Here is a 20,844-nt window from a genome sequence, read left to right as displayed (position 1 = left end):
AAATGCCTTTAAAAGTAAGCCATTCCTAACATATATAACATTAATACACTGCAAAACACACCTCCTTAAAACTAGTTAGTTTTAAGTGTAAATCTATTGGCAATAAGTGAAATTATCTGCCATCGCTTCAAGTGTATTTCTCTCAGATTTCTTGGAAGAAAAATAGCTAGCTGAAAATAATCTTAACAGCCTTGTTTTAAGCAATACATTATTATACTTAATCCTAAAAAAAAACAAAAACTTGGAAGAAGGAAAGATTTTGAATGAATATTTGTGGCTACAGAATATTGATTTAAGAATTTGATTATCTACTGTGACTGTAATTGAGCAGAGAAATAAGTTAAATAACTTGAAAAGTGATTGCTAATGTTATATGCTTTGTTGCACACTGTGAAAATGATTAACTCAAAAGAGCGAGATGTCATGTACCCATTCTGCAGCGCTTTGTTTACATTTGCGGCTTTCACGACATTTGCTTTACAGCAGCTAAACTGCTACACGGCAGTACTATTTGGACGGAGTTGGAGCTCGCATCCGTGTGCGTGTTGTTTTGTGCCTGAGTTTTGTTAAGCCGAAAATAAAGGCAGCGTTACGAAGTCATCTGACCGCTCGTCATTTTACATACTGAATGCATCTAACCAATGTGCCATCCTGATAAGGTTGCCTACTGAACATCACTTTTTCATGAAGATTGGTGGTCGTATAAAATGCATTATTTTTTTATCCAGGGCTTTGGTTCTCGGGTCATTTAGGTTAAAAAAAAAAAGTGTCCTGTCTCGGCGGCGGCGCCAGCTACGTTCGTACCGGATAATCCGCCCGCCCCGGCCGGTTCGCCGCAGTGTATTCGGGTCCTGGCTCTGCTCGCACGCCGTGGGGGAACGCTCGAGAAACCGGGGTGTTCGCCGGAGGTCCCGAGGCCGGGGAACCGGGCTCGGCCTGCCCCGCCTATGGCGAGGCGGCGGCGGCCTGCCGGACCGACCAGAGCGGCGGGCTCCGTCGGAAGACAGCTACTTGCCGACTATCGGTCTCCAGTCGTGCCGGTGTTTAGCCTTAGATGCGAATTTACCACCCGCCTTGGGCTGCATTCCCAAACAGCCCGACTCTGTATCGTCACAAGCCCTGTAGTTTAACTTAGTGTTTACAATAGCTTTAGCATTCCCGCTAGCAGCAGCCTCGTATTCGTTCCAAAAATCTTTGTGATGCAGTTTTAAATGGCTGCTGGGTTAGTGGTTTTGAATGAGGACTCTTTCTTTCGGCCTCGTGGAACTTCTACGGTACATGTTTCGCAGATGGCGAGAGCGTCGTTTTTTTGTAACAGCCGCCATAATATTCAACTACTTCTTGTCGTGTAACTCCGCCTCCTCAACCCCTCCTCCCTCAGGGGCTTCAGAGAGGGGAGGGGTTGAGGAGGCGGCGTTCTGAATTCTTCGGTTGCGCACATTTGGAGGCTAAATCAAGTGTATAATTATCGGATTGCATTATCAGTTGAATTTTTTTATTATCTGGATTATCTGTGTCACGTCATAATTGCCATTATCGGCCGATAATTATCGGTGACCGATATTATCGTGTATCTTTATTTTTTTCATAAGTTTGGCTGGGCCTATGACTTACAGTTGTGGTCAAAAGTTTACATACACTTGTGAAGAACATAATGTCATGGCTCTTTTGAGTTTCCAGTTATTTCTACAACTCTTGATTTTTCTCCGATAGAGTGATTGGAACAGATACTTCTTTGTCACCAAAAACATTCATGAAGTTTAGTTCTTTTATGACTTTATTATGGGTTAACAGAAAAAGTGATCAAATCTGCTGGGTCAAAAATATACATACAGCAACATGAATTAGCAATTTCTTGTGAGTGATTATTGACTTGAACAATCATTGACTTGAACAAGTTAGGAAAGTCACTTGGAGCCATTTCAAAGCAGCTGCAGGTCCCAAGAGCAACAGTGCAAACAATTGTTTGTAAGTATAAAGTGCATGGCACTGTTTTGTCACTGCCACGATCAGGAAGAAAACGCAAGCTATCACCTGCTGCTGAGAGAAAATTGGTCAGGAGGGTGAAGATTCAACCGAGAATCACCAAAAAGCAGATCTGCCAAGAATTAGAAGCTGCTGGAACACAGGTGTCAGTGTCCACAGTCAAACATGTTTTGCATCTCCATGGACTGAGAGGTTGCCGTGCATGAAGGAAGCCCTTGCTCCAAAAGTGGCACCTTAAGGCTTGACTGAAGTTTGCTGCTGATCACATGGACAAAGATAAGACCTTCTGGAGGAAAGTTCTGTGGTCAGACGAAACAAAAATCGAGCTGTTTGGCCGCAATGCCCAGCAATATGTTTGGAGGAGAAAAGGTGAGGCCTTTAACCCCAAGTACACCATGCCTACCGTCAAGCACGGTGGTGGTAGTATTATGCTGTGGGGCTGTTTTGCTGCCAATGGAACTGGGATAAATGGGATAATGAAGAAGGAGGATTACCTTCAAATTCTTCAAGATAACCTAACGTCATCAGCCCGAAGATTGGGTCTTGGGCGCGGTTGGGTGTTCCAACAGGACAATGACCCCAAACACACATCAAAAGTGGTAATGGAATGGCTCGAATGGCCTTCCCAAATTCCTGACTTAAACCCCATTGAGAACTTGTCGACAATGCTGAAGAAACAAGTCCATGTCAGAAAGCCATCAAATTTAACTGAACTGCACCAATTCTGTCAAGAGGAGTGGTCAAAGATTCAACCAGAAGCTTGCCAGAAGCTTGTGGATGGCTACCAAAAGCGCCTAATTGATGTGAAAATGGCCAAGGGACATGTTACCAAATATTAGCGCTGCTGTATGTATATTTTTGACCCAGCAGATTTAATCACTTTTTTCTGTTCACCCATAATAAAGTCATAAAACAACCAAACTTCATGAATGTTTTTTGTGACAAAGAAGTATCTGTTCCAATTACTCTATCAGAGGAAAATCAGAGTTGTAGAAATAACTGGAAACTCAAGAGAGCCATGACATTATGTTCTTCACAAGTGTATGTAAACTTTTGACCACAACTGTATATGTTGATACAAGGCCTGTCACCCTAACAAATTTTATTAGGCGATACCGTATTTTTCGGACTATAAGTCGCAGTTTTTTTCATAGTTTGGCTGGGGGTGCGACTTATACTCAGGAGCTACTTACGTGTGAAATTATTAACACATTATTATATCATTTCACATGTTATTTTGGTGTGTGACACTGATGGTTTGGTAAACTTGTTAGCATATTCTTTATGCTATAGTTATCTGAATAACTTCTAATAGCTATGTTACGTTAACATACTGACCATGTTCGCATTTGGTTGTTCATGCATCAAGTAACCTTATCATACTGTACACTTATTCAGCTTGTTGTTCTGTATTGTTTATTCTAAATTGCCTTTCAAGATGACATATCTGTTCTTTGTGTTGGATTTTATCAAGTACATTTTCCCCAAAAATTAGACTGATACTCTGGTGCGACTTATGTTTTTTCCTCTTCGTTGGGCATTTTATGGCTGGTGCGACTTATACTCAGGTGTGACTTATAGTCCGAAAAATATGGTATATTGTCTCATGAATTATTGCCGATATGCAATATAATTGTCAATTTTTAGTGACAATGCATCCTAACGAAGCACACATTCGAATGCCATCAATTTTTATTCTTACATACAACACAAACTACATTAAAGGTGAGAATGCCAATACCATTTTTGTTCTCTGCCAATTAGAGCCCACCAGAAATGTTTATTTCATCCAAAATGACTGTCATCTCGTCCTGCAAAGTGCTCATGTAAATTTGAATCCAAATTATTCATTCAGATATTTCATAAGGGGTGTCATTTTAAAGCTGTTCTTAGTATAGTATCTGAAGTATTTATTTACAAGTTGAACATGACATACTTTTATTTTAACATCTTCACCGGAAGTACGTCAGCTAATCAGCTAATCATAAGGTTTACACTCCGTAAAAAAACATACATACTACTACTACATGAGGGTTCAGTGATAGATTTTTTTTTTTGTTGCATCGTTTGCAAATGCTGTAAACCAGTGAGTTTTCATGTTTGAAGTGTCCCCTTACACACGATATTGTGTTTTGGAGAAGACTGCCAATGTTTTTCGCAGGCTAAAGTGGTACATAATCTTTTTCCGTTGGCCTAAATGTAGCAATGCTAACGTTTTACAATGTTTAATATAGATGTGTTTCCTTTACTTTAATTCTATGGCGTGTTGATGACCATTTAACATCTATGAAAGGAACTGGAGTCTCATATGCAATCAACATGGACATGTGCAGAGTACACGCAGCACACGCGTGCACAATTGTAAGCAGGAGCGCACGCGGCGATAAATTGCATCTGGGAAAATTACTGCCCTCATTATACTTATACTCGAGGCGTGCCCTCTACTTCGAGTTTTTGAATGGATTTGCTAGTTATTTGGAGTGAAATGAATTTTTTTTTCGATTATTGTTATCTGAATAACTGCTGATATAAAACACATACAGTACCTTTTTAGCATTTTGTTCTTCGTTTTATTACTTCTGTAATGTGTTATGTTTGTGCTTGGTCTCTGATTAAATAACATGACCTCCCCAAAATGGGACTTATAGTCCAGTGTGACTTATATGTTTTTTTTCCCCTCTTCATTGTGCATTTTGGCTGGTGCGAGTTATACTCAGGTGCGATGTATAGTCTGAAAAATACAGTATGTTGTGTTGTTTAGGCTAAAGATATCTGAATAGGTGTTAGCTTGTAACATGAAAGCGAAAGACAACACTTTTATCATATGCATCCCAGCAGAAATATTTTTGTTTCATATATTGAGAAAAACATAATACATTTTTTGGGATGTGTTAGAGTAAATAAAAATTGAAATAAGCCAGTATTCCTACAAAGTGGCCATCTGACCTGGAAGCAGAAATTTTATCAATTCTGATAATATTTTAGTTAATTAAATGGAGTATCACAGATTGCCTGCCCTTCCATATGACGTCAATAATACTCATTATCACTAAAGCGGCAGCTATCGATTATTTTAGTAGTCGATTAATCGATGAACTAGTTAGTTTGAATAATCGAGTAATTGGATAGGGAACATGAAAAATTAAAATACCGGAGCTGAGCCTCAAACGCTATTAAAAGAAAAAAAATGTACACGTATGTACATCTATGTACAACAAAAGAACAATTGGCTAACTTACATAGCAAAAGTCCGCTAGCTTAAATGCTATAAAATGCTAATTTTTTTATTGTTTTTTTTTTTTTTTACAATGCTCTGAACAAAAGGTTCAAACACATATTTCCACAAAAAACAAATATATCTATCAACGAAATTACGAATGCATTAAAAAACATGAGCTCAAACAAAAATTTAGCTTATGTTAGTCTTAACAGAGAGCAGTTGGATTCAGCCATGTGAAATGAGGCAGACCAGAGGGCAGTGTATCCACCCTAATCAATAAAACTAAATGCCAATACTTTCAAAATAAACCATTACAACGCAACTTTAATTAAACGAATACTCGAAGCAATAAAACTTCATTCGAATATTTTTTTCTAATCGAATACTCGAGGTAATCGATTCCTTATTAATCCTAATTAATAAATACTGCTAGCACTACTGCAAATAGAAATTACACAGAGCAAAACAAATAAATTATAAATAAAAATCGGAATAATAATATAACAATAGTAATAATAAACTCTGTAATAATGTAATGAATCGGGTTCTAATGTGGCACATGTATGTATTTTTGCGTGGGGTACCTGAACGCACTGCGTGGCAGACGTGGCAGAGAATTTGCCAGGGACTTTTTAGTTTTTACTATCACTTTTCATGTTTAGTTGCGACGGACAGAAGGTATGTTGTGCTGCAGAAGTTTTGAAATAAATGATTAAAGACCTATGGAAGCTGACAATTTTTTTAGCGATGTTACAATATAAATAATTTTCACCTTAAATTATAAAGACTGGCGAACGGAGGAGGACAGCCGAGATCATAGAACGTCTACGGTCTTTCCTTCTCCAATGGTAAGCCTCACCTCTGACCTTTTTTTCACCACCTGCACTAACATTGCTGGAACCCAAGTTGATTTCTCTCACAAAAAATCCTTGCGGGATAACAAAGAAACTGCTGCGTTGTCATAAATCATCGTATTTTGAGCATGTCGTCGGACGTAGAAACCAATGGCGAATCTCATTTTAAGTCGGATGTCGAAAAGATAGTGTGTTGAAGCGATCGTATGTCGGGATACCACTGTACTTCCCTTTAGCAGACTCCTATTTGGCCTGTTGTTCTCCACTTTGCGACACACGGCTATTGAAGAAACAAGCTTTAATGGACCTAAGCTATAATGGCTTCGTCTGAGTCTCTGACAGAGAAAGAAGAAAGACAGCAGCAGACTGAACAGGTACAGAAACTATAACGAGTGTGCGCAGAATTTCTTGGCTACTTTTTATATGTTTCGAGTGCATCGGTGTTTATGTGCTCTATGCGCGAGGCGTGACTTTCATCATGTTCGCCACACAATGGCTGTGCTCGCAAATGGTGTTATTTAATGGATACTATGTGCTATGTGCTGTCTATTGCTATAACCCTTTACCATTTGAAAAAGACCATAACATGTATCCGGTAAAAAAGCACTTAACCCTTAACCTTTAATTAGAGCTTGTATCTCTATAATTCTCAATAAATAGTTCAACAAGTTCTTCTTGGCCCGTGACCTTGGAGGTGTATAGTCAATGCAAACCGTAACCAGCAAGAAAAGTCATATTGTGTACCTGTTTGATATTTGAATCACACATATTGACTCTCATACAATTTAAAAGGAATTATATTACTGCTTTTAGTCTAGGCTAAAGTGATTGTAGCCGAGCACAATTGATGATGCCTTTGATTTTTCTATTATTAGCATTATTATCATTCTTTTAAGCAAATATAAATTGAAGCAAAGCTGAAATTTTGTATTGTTGAAGTTTTGCTTGTCCGAGACCCTTCTGTGATTTGTGATTGGGTGAGTGAGTCAGGGGGTGGAGCCAGTGGAAGAAAGAGTTTGGCTGCGAGATAAAGATGCAGTTTACATGGCAAATCTGCGACACCAAGACGCAATGACTGTGTTGCGGAGTGGCGTCGCATTCATATGGTGTTGGCAAAGACGCAAAACTTGGAATCCTGCCTCCAAAGTGGAAGGATTTGATTACGGGGGATTGGGGGGGCTTGTTCTGCATCCATATCAATAAAACGCTCCCGCGCCGATTACGTCAGCACTCGCACGCATCACATTAGGCGTGCGCAGCGGTGCTACTAAAAATTGAAAACAGCAAATGGCGGAACGTCAGCTTTAATTTACTGTTTTAATGATATTTTTAATTTAAATATGTTGAATGGTTCCATTTTTGTGCCTTGTGGAGCAAAAGAAACATGTCATTGCTTGGAGTGGGCGGGCCTGTTGTCTTCCGAGCTGAGGAGGTTGTTGGGGTCAAAGTGCATCATTCGCTGTCGTCTTGTAAATCTGCCCTGCCCCCTAGGGCATGGCATGAATACTACATCGTTTGAATGCGGAATTGTGACATTGTTTGAAAGGAGATGGAACCATATGGTAGCAAACATAACATTTTTCTTCTTCTTGAAAAGTCACCATGTAAATGGCACCAAGGGCTGACTGTCGAAGGATGATAATTGGATGTTCTCCTTGTCGAAATTGAGCATCTGATTTTACAACAGAATTTATTGATTAAGCACCATATTTCTGACGAGGTTTCATCGTCAAAGCAGAAGCTAGAGCAGGGGTGCCCAATCCCGGTCCTCGAGAGCCCCTATCCAGCTTGTTTTCCATGTCTCCCTCCTCTAACACACCTGAATCAACTAATCAGGATCGTTATCAGGCTGCTGGAGAGCTTCCTGATGAGCTGATCATTTGATTAAGATGTGTTAAAGGAGGGAGACACGGAAAACAAGCTGGATCGGGGCTCTCGAGGACTGGGATTGGGCTCCCCTGAGGTAGAGTATATTGGCTGTCTTTTCACAGCTACAGCAGTGAGTAATTATTTATTTGTTGGCTGACAAGAGAATTTAAGGCAGTTCATGAGCTAGCATTTGCAGCTGATTCCTAAGATTGGCTTGCATTTGTTATATGTGCAAATAAATCTTTATTCTACAAGTCACTGTGCTACGGACCTTAATTTTTGTGAAATATTGCCACAAGTGCTTTTTTTTTTTTAATGGTACTTTATGGCATATATTTTTCTCACTGTGAGGCTGCCACAAGTAGAAGCCACTCTCTTTGAAAGGTTTTATCTTATCCCCTGTTCGTCATGGTAACGGACATTAAACTCTATACTGTCGGGTATACAGTATGATCGCGCATTGGTTGACATGGAACATTCCACATCAAAAATGTGCAGATTTTAAAAAAAAACTGGGAATAGGGTGTCTGAAGGGTTCCATGATTTTTGATTCTTGGAGTATTTTAAAAAAGCATAATGTAGGCATAAGGTCACATGGGAATTGTTTCAAGTAGCTAGGGTAAAAAAAAGAGAAAAACGAGAGAAAAACATTAATTTGATCTTTTAAACTTCCCCCCGCAGCCAAATTCAATCAAATACAATATAAATTCAAAGAGCTATGCTTTCTTTCAGGAAAAATATACATTAAGAAAAGATATTTAGATTCGTGTCTGGTGAGAGTGAGGAAAGAAGAATACAAAGTGATGCTCATCATAAGACATCCTCACCGTTATCTAGAGAGCAGTACTCAATACGGTAGCTGGTAATGGTCCCTCGACTGTGCTGCGAGGACAACGGATGCCACATTAACCTGATGTCCGTCGGTGATGTGCTGGCTATTGACAGCTGGGGAGGCACGCTGGGCACTGTAACATAAGTTAGGACATAAAGTCTTTCCAGGATATAGAATAATGAAGGCAGAATACGAAATTGAGATTCATCCCCCCAAGCTATAATACTTACCATCCTCGAGCATGTCGACAGTAACGGGCAGAGACGGACGACTGGCTCCCATGGGAGAGTACGCCACCACAAAGAAGGTATAAGCGGTGTAGGGGAGAAGATCCTTGACATGATACTCCGTTGTGTCGTTATTCATCGCAAATTGGTATTCCACATTATCCGATTCTGAGAAATAAATCAAGTCAATACATTTTTTTGCCATTAAACGCCTTTATCACCATTACTAGGACTGACTCCATTGTGCATTGTTGTCTAAACCGTGATTGACACTGCCTGCGGAGCAGATGTGATATCTGTAGCCCTGACATTTATTTTGAGTTTAAAAGAAACATGACACTTAATTAAAAAAAAAAAGATTTTTGGTTTAATTTCATAATTATTAATAGCTGAGTGTAATGCCCAGATCCAACTTTAATTTCGTATATAAGGTTCCGTAATATATTGTAAATTTATTGAATGTAATGTATTTTCTGTAGTTTTCAGAATTTATAAAAATGCATTCAAGAAAATTATAATAAGATACAATATATAATAAAATGACTAATAATACTGTAAGAATAATACATTGTGTATAATTATACAATATTAAAATATATGTTGTTGAATATTACCACAAATGAATATGGCCGAAAACACAGACAAGGCTGAAAAAGCAGTTTCTGCTCTTGCACCCCTCTTTAAAATTACTTGTTGTATTTTAAGCCAAAATAACTGTTGCATTTGATAGAACAATATGTCTATATGCTGCCATAGCAGATTCATGGCGCAATAAGCCCCCAAAATATTTTTAATTTGTCCGTTTTACCCTGGAAACCCCTGTTTACAGCCGTCGCACAACTGCTTTTGTTTCAACCCAGAAAGTAAACGAAGGTAATTAATTATATTAATCATTCAAAATGTCTGTCGTTTTTAGCTTAGAATCATTAACTGATGTCTCATATTTCATTAAAAAAAAAAAAAATAGTTTAAGCAATTATTCACTCACATATTTTAAACTTTTAAACAAATTATGTGACAATGAAAAAAAAAAGGCGTCTGTAAAAAAGTCACGGATATCTACCTCATAACTATCGCTTAATTGTATTTTTTTTTTGTTACTGTGGCATTTTCTCCGATATGTTAGATGATAAATAATCGATCCAAAAAAAAAAAAAAAAACATTGAAAAAAAAAACGTTTAAAAGGGTAAATATATGAAAAAGAAAATCTCTACCACTCCTTGATGTCTGCGATTTCTGCATCGCGACCCTTGTTGTATTACCATGTTTCACCCATAAAATCCCCCAAAAATCCAGCTGTGGCCATTCACAGCTGTGTCTTGACACTCAGTGATACATGCTACAAAGAGTTTTTGGATCAAAACAAGGTAAGTATGCGATAATGTCTCGTTAAAGTTGTGGCGTCTGTAATTCTGCTGTCGCGTGCTCTCACCTCCAGATAGGGTTTTGCTGTTTAAAAAACATTTTTTTAAATGCCCTCCTGTTCAAAATTTTTCTTCCCTCAGAAAATTGAGATTTTAAGCTTTCCAATGACGTATCACACATTCATATAGGACAGTTTTGAAATTTGGCCAAATTGGGGGTCTCAGAGCGGAACTTCAAGTCACCTGAGTGTTTTCCGCCAAATACCTGTATGTACACATACAGGTTATTTAAAATGCTATATTACACTCTCCTTTCTTGTAAAATAAAATGACAAAAATTAGAATGTAAAAAATATCATTTAAAAACTACTTAGCGTATCAAAGTATATAAATAACGTGTTACAAACATACAAACAAATCATATAGTTGAATAAATAAACACGCCCATTCACTATATGAGGCCTTACTGTATGTAACACATTTAGATGCTCACCTGCAGCCCGTTGGCAGTGCACTGAGTAGCCGATGATTTTGTCTGAGTTGTATTCTGGTTTCTCCCATGTGAGAAGGGCAGTAGTGCTGGAGTAAGGGGCGACGGTGAGACGTCGGGGCGGGCTTGGGAGCCCCTCCCTCACGATGACTGTGAGTTTGGCGGTGGCACATGCAGTACCCAAGCCGTTGTCAGCGATGCACTGGTAGTAGCCCGCGTCCTCTAGAGCGAGCTGATTGATAAGCAGGACGCCAGGGTTTTGGGTCTTGGTGCGACGGAAGGAGCGGATTGGTTGGCCGTTCTTCAGCCAGCGCAACATCGGAGTGGGCTCACCAGTGCTGTTGCACATGAACCTGGCTGTATTTCCCCTGGAGAGGGATACCGTCTCTGGGGGCTGAAGAATAACTGGAGGGGCTGGTGAGAGATATAAATGTTCAAAAATTGAAACAAATATAAAATTGATGAGGTTTTGGCCTATACCATTGTTGGAATTGTTGTGTGTACAGTTAACATTTATGCTTTCCTTATAGTTAGGTACCAGATAGGATAACCTCTGTCTAGTTAGCCTTTCCTTTGATCTGGGCCATGTGGCTCCCATGTAGTCTCTTTCCTTACCCCTCCCATCCTATTGTTTTCCACTGAATAAATAAGGTTGCTATCATAGAAGCTGGGAGAGCAGCAACCAACCTCCACAAAAGCTACATCGACTTCCTGCGTGTTCTTTTAAGCCAAGCTAGGTGTACATAAACCTAACTTCAAGTCTAACATTTTCTTGGTCCTTTCGTGCTGTGACGCAACATAGCTGGACGACGCCAGCCAGGAAGATTTATCACAATCGAGTTTCAACTTTTTACTGAGGTGAGGTGATTTTTCTGGTTTGTTGGCGTCCAAGGATCGATGCATTGCCGAAGTACAGCAGACGAACAAGCGAGAGGTAGGTTTGGTTTTTGTTGTATGAATGTGTGTGTAAAATAGGTTAAATTCCTTTGATCGGTGACTCGTAAAAGCGCACTAAAATAGGTTTTGCAACGGTTTCCTTGAGCGGTAACTCGTAAAAATAGGATGGTGTAATCGTTGAGAGCGGTAACTCTCAGAAACTAGGTAACTCATAAATTACTAGGTTTTATACGCGTGTATAAAAGCCTTTCCAAGGGTCTCATTAGGACTTGGAAGAATACCTGAAGGACTTTTGTCTTATAAGGGGTTTGGTAAATGGGGTTTGGTATTCCATCTTGAGAAGTTACTCAAAAAAGTACTAGGTTTTATACAAGAGTATAAAGGTCTTTTCAAGATTCTCTCAGAACTTGAATAAATACCTGAACGATGGTTAGTCTAATAGGGGGTATGAATGAAAACGTGTGGTTGGTTTAAACCGTTTGACTGTCTATTTGTTGTTGAGCACGTCGTTGCTGCTAACACATGTTCGTCTAATGTGTTTAGTTGCTAACGTAGCCTGTATTCCTTCGTGTATTTCAGTAGCTAGAACATTTGCAAGTGTGCTCGTTCTGGATTAAAACGTGTCTAAAATTGTTTTCGACGCTAGCTTAACTAGTGTGATTGTATTGTTTTGTAGCGACAACGTGGTGTTTTGTGTCCGTTGGTAACGTGCAGTAGCTTTATGTTCTTTGCTATCTAGCTAACTTAGCTAGCACGGTTTGCTAGGTGTTTTCTAACTCTGCGTTATATCTAACAACAACAAGAGCTGGGTTTTCCCCAGTACTTCATAAGCCTGGTGGGCTGCCAGGCTTTTCTTGCCCCACCGCAGGGCTAAAAAAGTGCCACAAAAAAGTATCAAAGGAATACGTATTTTAACCATGTCTGGTGATACCATTGGCACTGAACTGAACTGCTCTCAAAAATTCCAAAATTCTTTTGAAAATAAAATTTTAAAATTTTACTTATTTTCCCAATGCATGATGGTTCTGCTAATTTTCTGGAGGAAACCTTGGACACTAAGGCTTGGTCTACACTAGGACAGAATTAATTTCTCAGGGTATTTTGCCGACAAATTTTACACCGACAAATTTTACACCATTCCGCACTATGTTTAAGGTGCGATTAGGCACTCCACCCCTCACCCCGCTTCTGCAAGGTACGCCTGCCCTTGTGCAAACTATGCATGCGTACTAAAGGAGCAGCCTCGTGTGTTACGCCATCACCCGCGCGGTTTACCTCTGAACTGGAAACTCATTACTCGCCGGTGGGAAATTTCGAAACTACACCTTCTAGACCAGGGGTCGAGAACTCCGTTTTGTGATCACTGTTTTTTTCGTGAACGCATCACACGGGAGCGAGAGTGAAGGGAGACCACGCTCGGCTTTTACGAGTGTCTGCGAGTTGTAATTGAAACAGATCTTTAGAAAACAACAGCGAAAGCCTAACATCATTACTTGGGATGTTACAATCGATGCTCAGTTGCGCTCTCACCACTTGGAAAATAACAAAGAGAAAGATATGGTGTGGTGCTATGTATATTTCCTGGAAGCCGCAAGCAGGAGTGCTTGTGCATTACAGTGGCGATCCTGGAAGTGGCGACAGTTTTGATAGGCGGAAATGTCATGAAAAAAACTGATCGCACTCCTCTTTGACTGGGATTATCGCGCAGTTCACTTTTCAGGGTTTAATTTTCCTTTACGCATTTTTTATATACTCATGTTCAGTCAGCGTTGAGTTGGGAGGGGCCAGCTGATCGGAGACTTAACGCATGAGACGAGCTCTGTAAGAAACGCTCTGGGTGCCAATACTTTGGGCCAGCACTGGAATAAAAACAAGAACTAATACATTTATTGGTTTGACATAGAAACACTCATTAGTAACTACCACTGATTTTCTTTTGTCTTAACAGGTAATTTGAGAAACATTTTTCTGTCTTTCTTAGGCTGTTACCTAGCTTCCACAAATTATATTTGCCTTAGGAAGTGATTCCCATGTATGACCTACATTGCTAGTAACAACATTCAAAATATTTTTTTCATTTAATCTTTTTTTTGACGTTGGTCCAACAAATAGGCTACTTTTTGTCAGTATCCTCTCTCTAGAGAAATGTTGGCAAAAAAAAAAAAAAAATCTGTTCAACTAATTGCAGCTCTTAGGGTGTATAAGCGCTTGAGACTCTCCTACACATGGGTAAGTGGACACCAGGGGTCGCGTTAACCGAATATTTTCAGTCGTTGACCGATTTTTTAAAACGGTGACGGAAAAAACTGAAGTCCATCCGTCATTTTGACCGGTTGCAATTCACACCCCAGACCACAGGGTGGCGAGTGAGCATGTTAATTAGCTATTGTCTCTCTTGATGCATGACGTCGTTGGCCTTACTCTGAAAAATGTCAAGGCAACTGAGTGTCCGAAGTTTCTTCAAAAAGCCCCAAAACGACGATGGTGTTGATAAAAGAGGTGAAAAAACGGACTGCACAAGCGGGCACGCAATTCAAGTCCATTCGCACCAGGAGGAAAGTGTGAGACTACGTTCAGGCTACAGCAGGTGAACTGTTAATTTCATTGTTCCATATGCTACATATGGTAGGCTACCTACCTACTGGGGTCACAGTCAGCTGTTTTTGTCACTGCGGAGAAAAAGTTACATATTCATCTGCTTGATGTGTGATGGCACGGTGTGGATTCTCTGTTAAGCTTGTTCGGACAGAATATTAATTTAAAATGAATGAAAACTAAATACTATTGAATATGTTGAAGCGGTATGCAATGTTAAGAGTCTTGTTAGCTGTAGGCGCACTATCCTATTCCCCTCACTATCCACTTGCGGGGGCCTGCGCTTGTCAGTGACGTTCCTTATTCTCGCTATATGATTATACAACTTTAACATTTGTTAATAATACGCTCTGTGTGTAGTATCATCCATCGCTTTTCCTTTTTAAATGGGCACTTATAAGCGAACGCAAGAAGTAACAACGGGAACATTTTTAAACAAGCATTTCAAGGGAGAGCATTTCGACTCTTCGGCCAATCATATAGCGAGAGCGAGTGGATAGTGAGGGGACCGCGCACGGCTCTTAAGTGTCTCTGTCACGTGACTGTCGTAGCCGGTAACGCGCTCGGCCAAATGGACACACATGTACGGAAGGTGAATTATGCCAAACAACAGGTCACCACAATGTCATTATCATCATTTTAAAAATTTAAGTGACGGGTAAAAATAGATTATGACCGGATTTTTATGACCCTGTCAGTCAAAATGACAGACAACGAAAAAGTCTAGCGCAACCTCTGGTGGACACTGACCATTATAAAACCAGGCTGCTATGTATTGCTATTAATAAATCACCAATATTTGGTAGCTGCAATTGTATTGTTACAAAACTTGCTCCGGTCCTTGGTTTCTGTGGATTTTTAGCTGAATCTGCAAGGTGTTCTCTTAAGACTCTTGCCGGAACTTAAATTGACAGCTATTTAAATGTAATTAGCTCTATCAGTAAAAATTAAAGTAAAACTCTAAATTTAATTAATTTAGTAGAACTAGCCTTGGGGAATGTAAGGCCTTTCTCTTACATTCATGGGCCTCTTATATTTTAGCCAGCAATGCTTTTCAAAATGGTAGGCTGTATTTTCTCTTATAGTAGCTCCTAAGGGAATTTTAACAGGTATAGGAAAGCCTTTGGGAATTCAAGGCCTTTTAGTATTGAAAGTGTTTTCGCGTTCTAGTGCTACTTTTGCTACTTTCCACCTAATAGGCGCCCCCAAAGAGGAAAACAGTTAGGACAACACTCGTGTTCTGTTCAATTATTTGCTGACTCGAGGGTATCTAAGCACCAGTGACAAGTGTCACTTACCATGCACGTGCAGCTCAGCAGCAGCTGTGACAAACTCTCTAGTGCGAGGCTTGTTGGCCCTGCAGACATAGATGCCCCCATGGTGGCGCCTCGTGTCCCTGATTACCAGGTTGGTGGCGAGGACAACAACATCAGTGGAAATGGGCTTCCCATCTAATCAAAGCAGCAAAATAAATACTCTGAGAACAGTGATGAAAGTTTCAACAACATAAAGAAATTCTGGGATCATTTGCCAGCTTTTCAAAGAGAGAATTGATGTTTACCATCATCAAATGCAATTCTGGGTTTTATTCTTTATGGACAAAACATTTACAGCTGAATATAGTCTTGCACAACACCGGTTAGTGCACCTCACAAGACCTCAGCCAATTGTGCATAAAACAGTTTTCTTTTGTGTGTCCTCAAGAAATCTCTTTCTTGTTTTGCTTTTAACAATGCTAATAAAAACTGGATTCTCAAAACATTGTTGTGCTATACAGATTCTGAATAAAAACTAAATGCATTGATGCCAATGCCAAATTTCAATATTTGTTTCAAACTAGAACAATTTTTGGGAAATCTGTTTTTGTTTTATTAAACAAGTAGTAATTTGAGAAGATTTAATTTTTTTTATCTTCCTTTAAAAAAATCATATTTTTTAAATTAAAATAAAACGTTAATTGTATTGAATACGTTATTATACTGTATCAGTTTTACTTTGTACTAATGTTTCCACTCCTGAATAAGTCATTCTTTGCTAGTTTGTAGCGGCTGTAGCTGTTAGCATCTTATCAAAAATGATTATTGTGGACACAAAGTGCTCTAATTTGATGTGAGGTTCCCTGCAAACATCATTTTATTTGTTTAATACTTCAAAAAGTGGTACTCGCCATTTCATGATAGAAAATAAATTGAATGCTTTGTGAAGGTAATTGGTATATTTATGTTATTCATCAGTTACTGTGTCTAGCCTACATGTACAGAATGTACAGTACATCTGCACGTGAGCCCATAAAATCCCTTGAGTTCATCTGAAGAGTACCTTGTGCTCTAAGGCAGTGTTTTTCAACCGGTGTGCCGCGACAAACTAGTGTGCCATGAGAGATCGTCAGGTGTGCCGCGAGACATTATCCAATATCACTTTTTTTTTCAGTCACGTGCAGGCAAGCCAATTATTCCTTGTGACGCGTTCAAGAACTGCTCGGATTTCTAGCCATCAGCCTCCTTGCTGTCTACGACAATGTGTTGGAATAAAACCGAGGGGAAGGATTGACGGTCGTCACATATGGATAAAATGGAAAGGATACTTTCGTGTATATCTTACGGTGGCCGAGAGGCGTCAGGCGAAATGCAAAGTCCAAACACTTTGCAAATAGATAAAAGCACAAACCCCAAATGCAAACGCTTTGCAAAAGAAAAAAGCACGAACGCAAACTGCCACAACACAATCCCCAATTACTAAAGCGCGATTGCAAATTGGCAAAAGCAAAAACCCCAATCGTCACAACACGACAGCATATGACTCGCAGCACAACAGCAAAATCATGCAGCACGACGGCAAGAGGATGACCCGGAAGTTTAAAAAAAAAAAAAAAAAAAAAAAAAAAGGATGACACTTTGTATATTGCTATATGTCTATATATCAAAAGTCAAAAGAGGTGGTCGTCTTATAATCAGGGCCATCTTATATTCGGCCCAATACAGTATTAGTTAGTGACATGCCATGACTCAAAAAAGGTTGAAAAACACAGCTGAATAATTCCTCTGTGTTGGGGTGATGACAGAGCGACGGTGTGGACCCTACGTCATCATTGAGCATGCGAAGTTCTGCGTCAAGTGAACGCGCTGCTCTGTAATTCACCGCCAAGCCACAAGAAGGGTGTGGCTTTTGTCTTTGTACGGTTTTGGGGGACTCTTGTCGAATTCCTTTAGTATTTCTCCAGTCAAAGACAGCAATGGTAATGGAGATGGAACGTGTATATTTGCAGCTGCAGCTGATCGATATTGAACAACAAATGTTCATAGTCTTTTGACATTCACGTCACGACACGCTGACGTGACGCATAGTCAGGATTTTTGGGACGCGGACGTCAGGCTATGGCGTAGGGTTGTAAATTGGGTTTGCATTAATGGCGTAAGTCCGTCGCCACCGCAAAGCAGAAATCAGCCTTAACCGTGTTAAGGGTCTACATTACACTATAAGAGCAGTAAGAATACATACTCATTATTCTAATTCTAATATTAGTGTTTTAAAATCTGTGTTGGTATGCAGTACATCCCAAAGAAATGCATAGAATCGAATCGCAACAGATAAATGTGTGTGCTAGTCCTGTGGGATACATACATGCATAAACCTGACATGACAAATTACCTTAAGGAAAGAACCGCACAACAGAACAATGGAACAACAGACTTGGTGTCTATTGTTAGTAAAACTCTGACAGCTGGAGGTGTGCAAATGCACATATTTCTGGGAAGACTTACAATGAGTGAGTAATCGACACGTCAAAAGAAAAAGACAGCATAGGGAATAAAGTCAGAGAATTGTGTAAGGGGATGTGAAGCGTTACCGAGTCTGCTCCAGGACACCAACGGCTTGGGTTGGCCCTGCGCCATGCACTCCATCACGGCGGGACGGCCGAGCACAACCGTCGCATTTTGAGGCGGTGCCACAATCGTAACTCTGTTCAGGTCTTCTGCAGAGCCTGGATACGAATGGGGAAAGTACATAATTGAAAAGTATGAACACCGTTGTGCAAATGCCCTGTCATCAATATGTATTTATTGTTATCCTGACAAATAAATCTTAATCTGCATGTTATTCTATTCTTAAAAACTCTCAAAATTAGTTTGAAATGTGCGTATGAATGCTGAATTCCATTTGAAAGCCCTTATTCCTGTTTATCCCTAACTGCCCTTCCTGCTCAAAGCTGCAATATATGACTTCATGTTTTTATTTTCCTTTCTTAATTGATTCTTTTTATTGGAATTATTTCTTTCTGATTTGAATGTGATCTACAGCACATTGAATTACTTTGTGTTGACGACTGCTAGACATATTTGCCTTGCCTTCAAAAAAGTCAAATGTCAAAAGCACGCTGAAACTGAGCTCAAAGCAGCGCTTCAATGACGACACTGAGTATCTCATTCTTAGGAGATGTTGTCAAATATATTCACTATACAGCATGGATCTGTTTAATGTCATCCTACTTGAACATGTTTTTGGTTTGTTAGACTGCTTACATTTATGGCTGTAATTAAATTAAATTGGTAAATAAAACACAGAGGGGCTCAAGCGCACAAACATCTAAAATTAGGAGAGATATATGTTAGCATATAAAATATTAGGGCTGTCCCAAACGACTAACTTTCTCCAGATTAGTCAGCCGACTATTTTCACGATTAGTCAACTAATCTAATAATATTATATATAGGGATGTCCCGATCCAGGTTTTTGCACTTCCGATCCGATACCGATATTGTTTTGCACTTCTGATCCGATACCGATACTGGCCGATACCGATGCCGGCCTATCTGAGCATGTATTAAAGTTTAAAGTTATTTAGCCTCCTTACTTAGTTGTCAGACTCATGTTGAAAAGGGTTTTAGTACTCTTGATAACAACTAGCCAGCTGAATTAGGTGAGTTTGAATAACACACGATGGTTGGTAACAAGAAACTGACCTGTTTATTCAGTGACAAACACAAAAGATTATAAATAAAACAGAAATGGCATAGTTAGTCAGTAAAACGTGCAAATAATATTGTAAACTGTCAGTGGAAAATCCCACAAATCCCCCAAGCTATTAGATGCTTTTAATGTTTCGTGCATTAGTTACAAAAATTGCATAAAAAGCCTCTCATGCTTAAATAAACAACTATTTCAGTTTCAAGTTAACATTTTAAAACAGTAAATAAACTACTCAAGTCCCCATTCTGTATCAGCAGCTTATCAAAATATCATTGGAACACCACTCGAACTGGGAGGTCCAAGTCGCGAAGTCGGAGAAAAAATAACTACCCCGACTTCCAAGTTGTTTCAATCTGACGTCACTGGACAAAATGGCGCTCAAGAAAACGAATGATAATACAATAATGAAGTAAATCAAGTTTATTTGAGACGCCATGTATTTTTTTCCTCATACAGTGAATTATCTTTGTTGTGCTATGTTTTTATATTGACGATCAGCAAAGGATGTAGCTAAAAAAAGGCAGTTTACAGTGTGGGCTATAACGCAGCCGTCGTTTTTCCTCTACTATTTGATCGCTTATAGGAAGGCAGGTTCGCTGGAGGTCAAAATGTCTTTGGATGGCCAAAATAAAAAACACCTCGTCGCGATCAGCCATCTTTGTTGTTTAAATTTGCTTGGAACGCTTTGAGGTCGGAACTGGTACCATCCGAGTGGGATAAATCCGACTTCCCACTTCTCTGGAATGCAGCATAAGTGTTGTATGGTGCGTCTTAACTCACGAGAGATAATGGCTCGTCATCCAGAATGAATTCTTGATTCTTCTTCTTGTAATGACTCTTGTTATTCCCTGCGCTTTGGGACTGTCGAGTGCCAGTTTGTCACGAATAGCAAAAGTTTCTGCCAGTGTTAGTTGCGAAGGACCTTTCTTTTTGTCTTCGGTTTTCTTAACATACTCCTCATGGTATTTCGCTAAATGCTTGATTAGGTTGGTTGTATTAAAACTTCTTACAGCTTTACCACCACGCTTGACTTTATTGTGGCATATGTTGCACTCTGCCTCTTCGTCTTTGTCGTCCTTTAAGGTGAAATGATCCCACACAGCTGACATTTTTACCGATAAAGTCTCTCGGTAAATTGGGAGACGGTAATGTAGCGTGTTGAACGTGTGCCGTAAAATGCGGACTGGATTTTAGGGAAACCGAAGCAAAAAGTGGAATGGATTATGTAAATTGGTGCGCTGGAAAACCGGACGGGACTTTCGAAAAAAACTGGATCGGAAGTCTGGATCGGAATTTTTCCGTGTCGGCCGATCCGATACCGATGAGCATTTTTTGCCCATATCGGCGTCCGATCCGATCCAAATATCGGATCGGGACATCTCTAATTTTATATTATACATATATATATATATATATATATATATCTACACCGTATATTTTACTAATTTAGCAATAAAATTTTTGTTGACACATATGAATTCACAAAACATTTTTGGAACACTTAAATTATTTATTAAAGTACAAATAAACACGTAAATAAC

General features: G+C 39.5%; 1 protein-coding gene across 4 annotated transcripts in view; it reads right to left on the bottom strand.

Annotated features, from left to right (window-relative positions):
• igdcc4 (immunoglobulin superfamily, DCC subclass, member 4) overlaps positions 1-20,844 on the bottom strand; it is a 136,493-nt gene that overhangs the window by 24,917 nt on the left and 90,732 nt on the right. For all 4 annotated transcript variants that reach the window (XM_057845967.1, XM_057845993.1, XM_057845984.1 and 1 more), the window contains exons 5-9: positions 18,183-18,317; positions 15,634-15,786; positions 10,847-11,257; positions 8,992-9,156; positions 8,757-8,894 (exon numbers count right to left, since the gene is read on the bottom strand). In XM_057845967.1, coding sequence (XP_057701950.1) covers positions 8,757-8,894; positions 8,992-9,156; positions 10,847-11,257; positions 15,634-15,786; positions 18,183-18,317 — 1,002 coding nt within the window. The remainder of the gene's footprint in view (positions 1-8,756; positions 8,895-8,991; positions 9,157-10,846; positions 11,258-15,633; positions 15,787-18,182; positions 18,318-20,844) is intronic.

Source organism: Corythoichthys intestinalis, chromosome 1 (assembly GCF_030265065.1).
Source record: "Corythoichthys intestinalis isolate RoL2023-P3 chromosome 1, ASM3026506v1, whole genome shotgun sequence".
Lineage (NCBI taxonomy): Eukaryota > Metazoa > Chordata > Actinopteri > Syngnathiformes > Syngnathidae > Corythoichthys > Corythoichthys intestinalis.
This window is presented reverse-complemented; position numbering and strand designations above follow the sequence as displayed.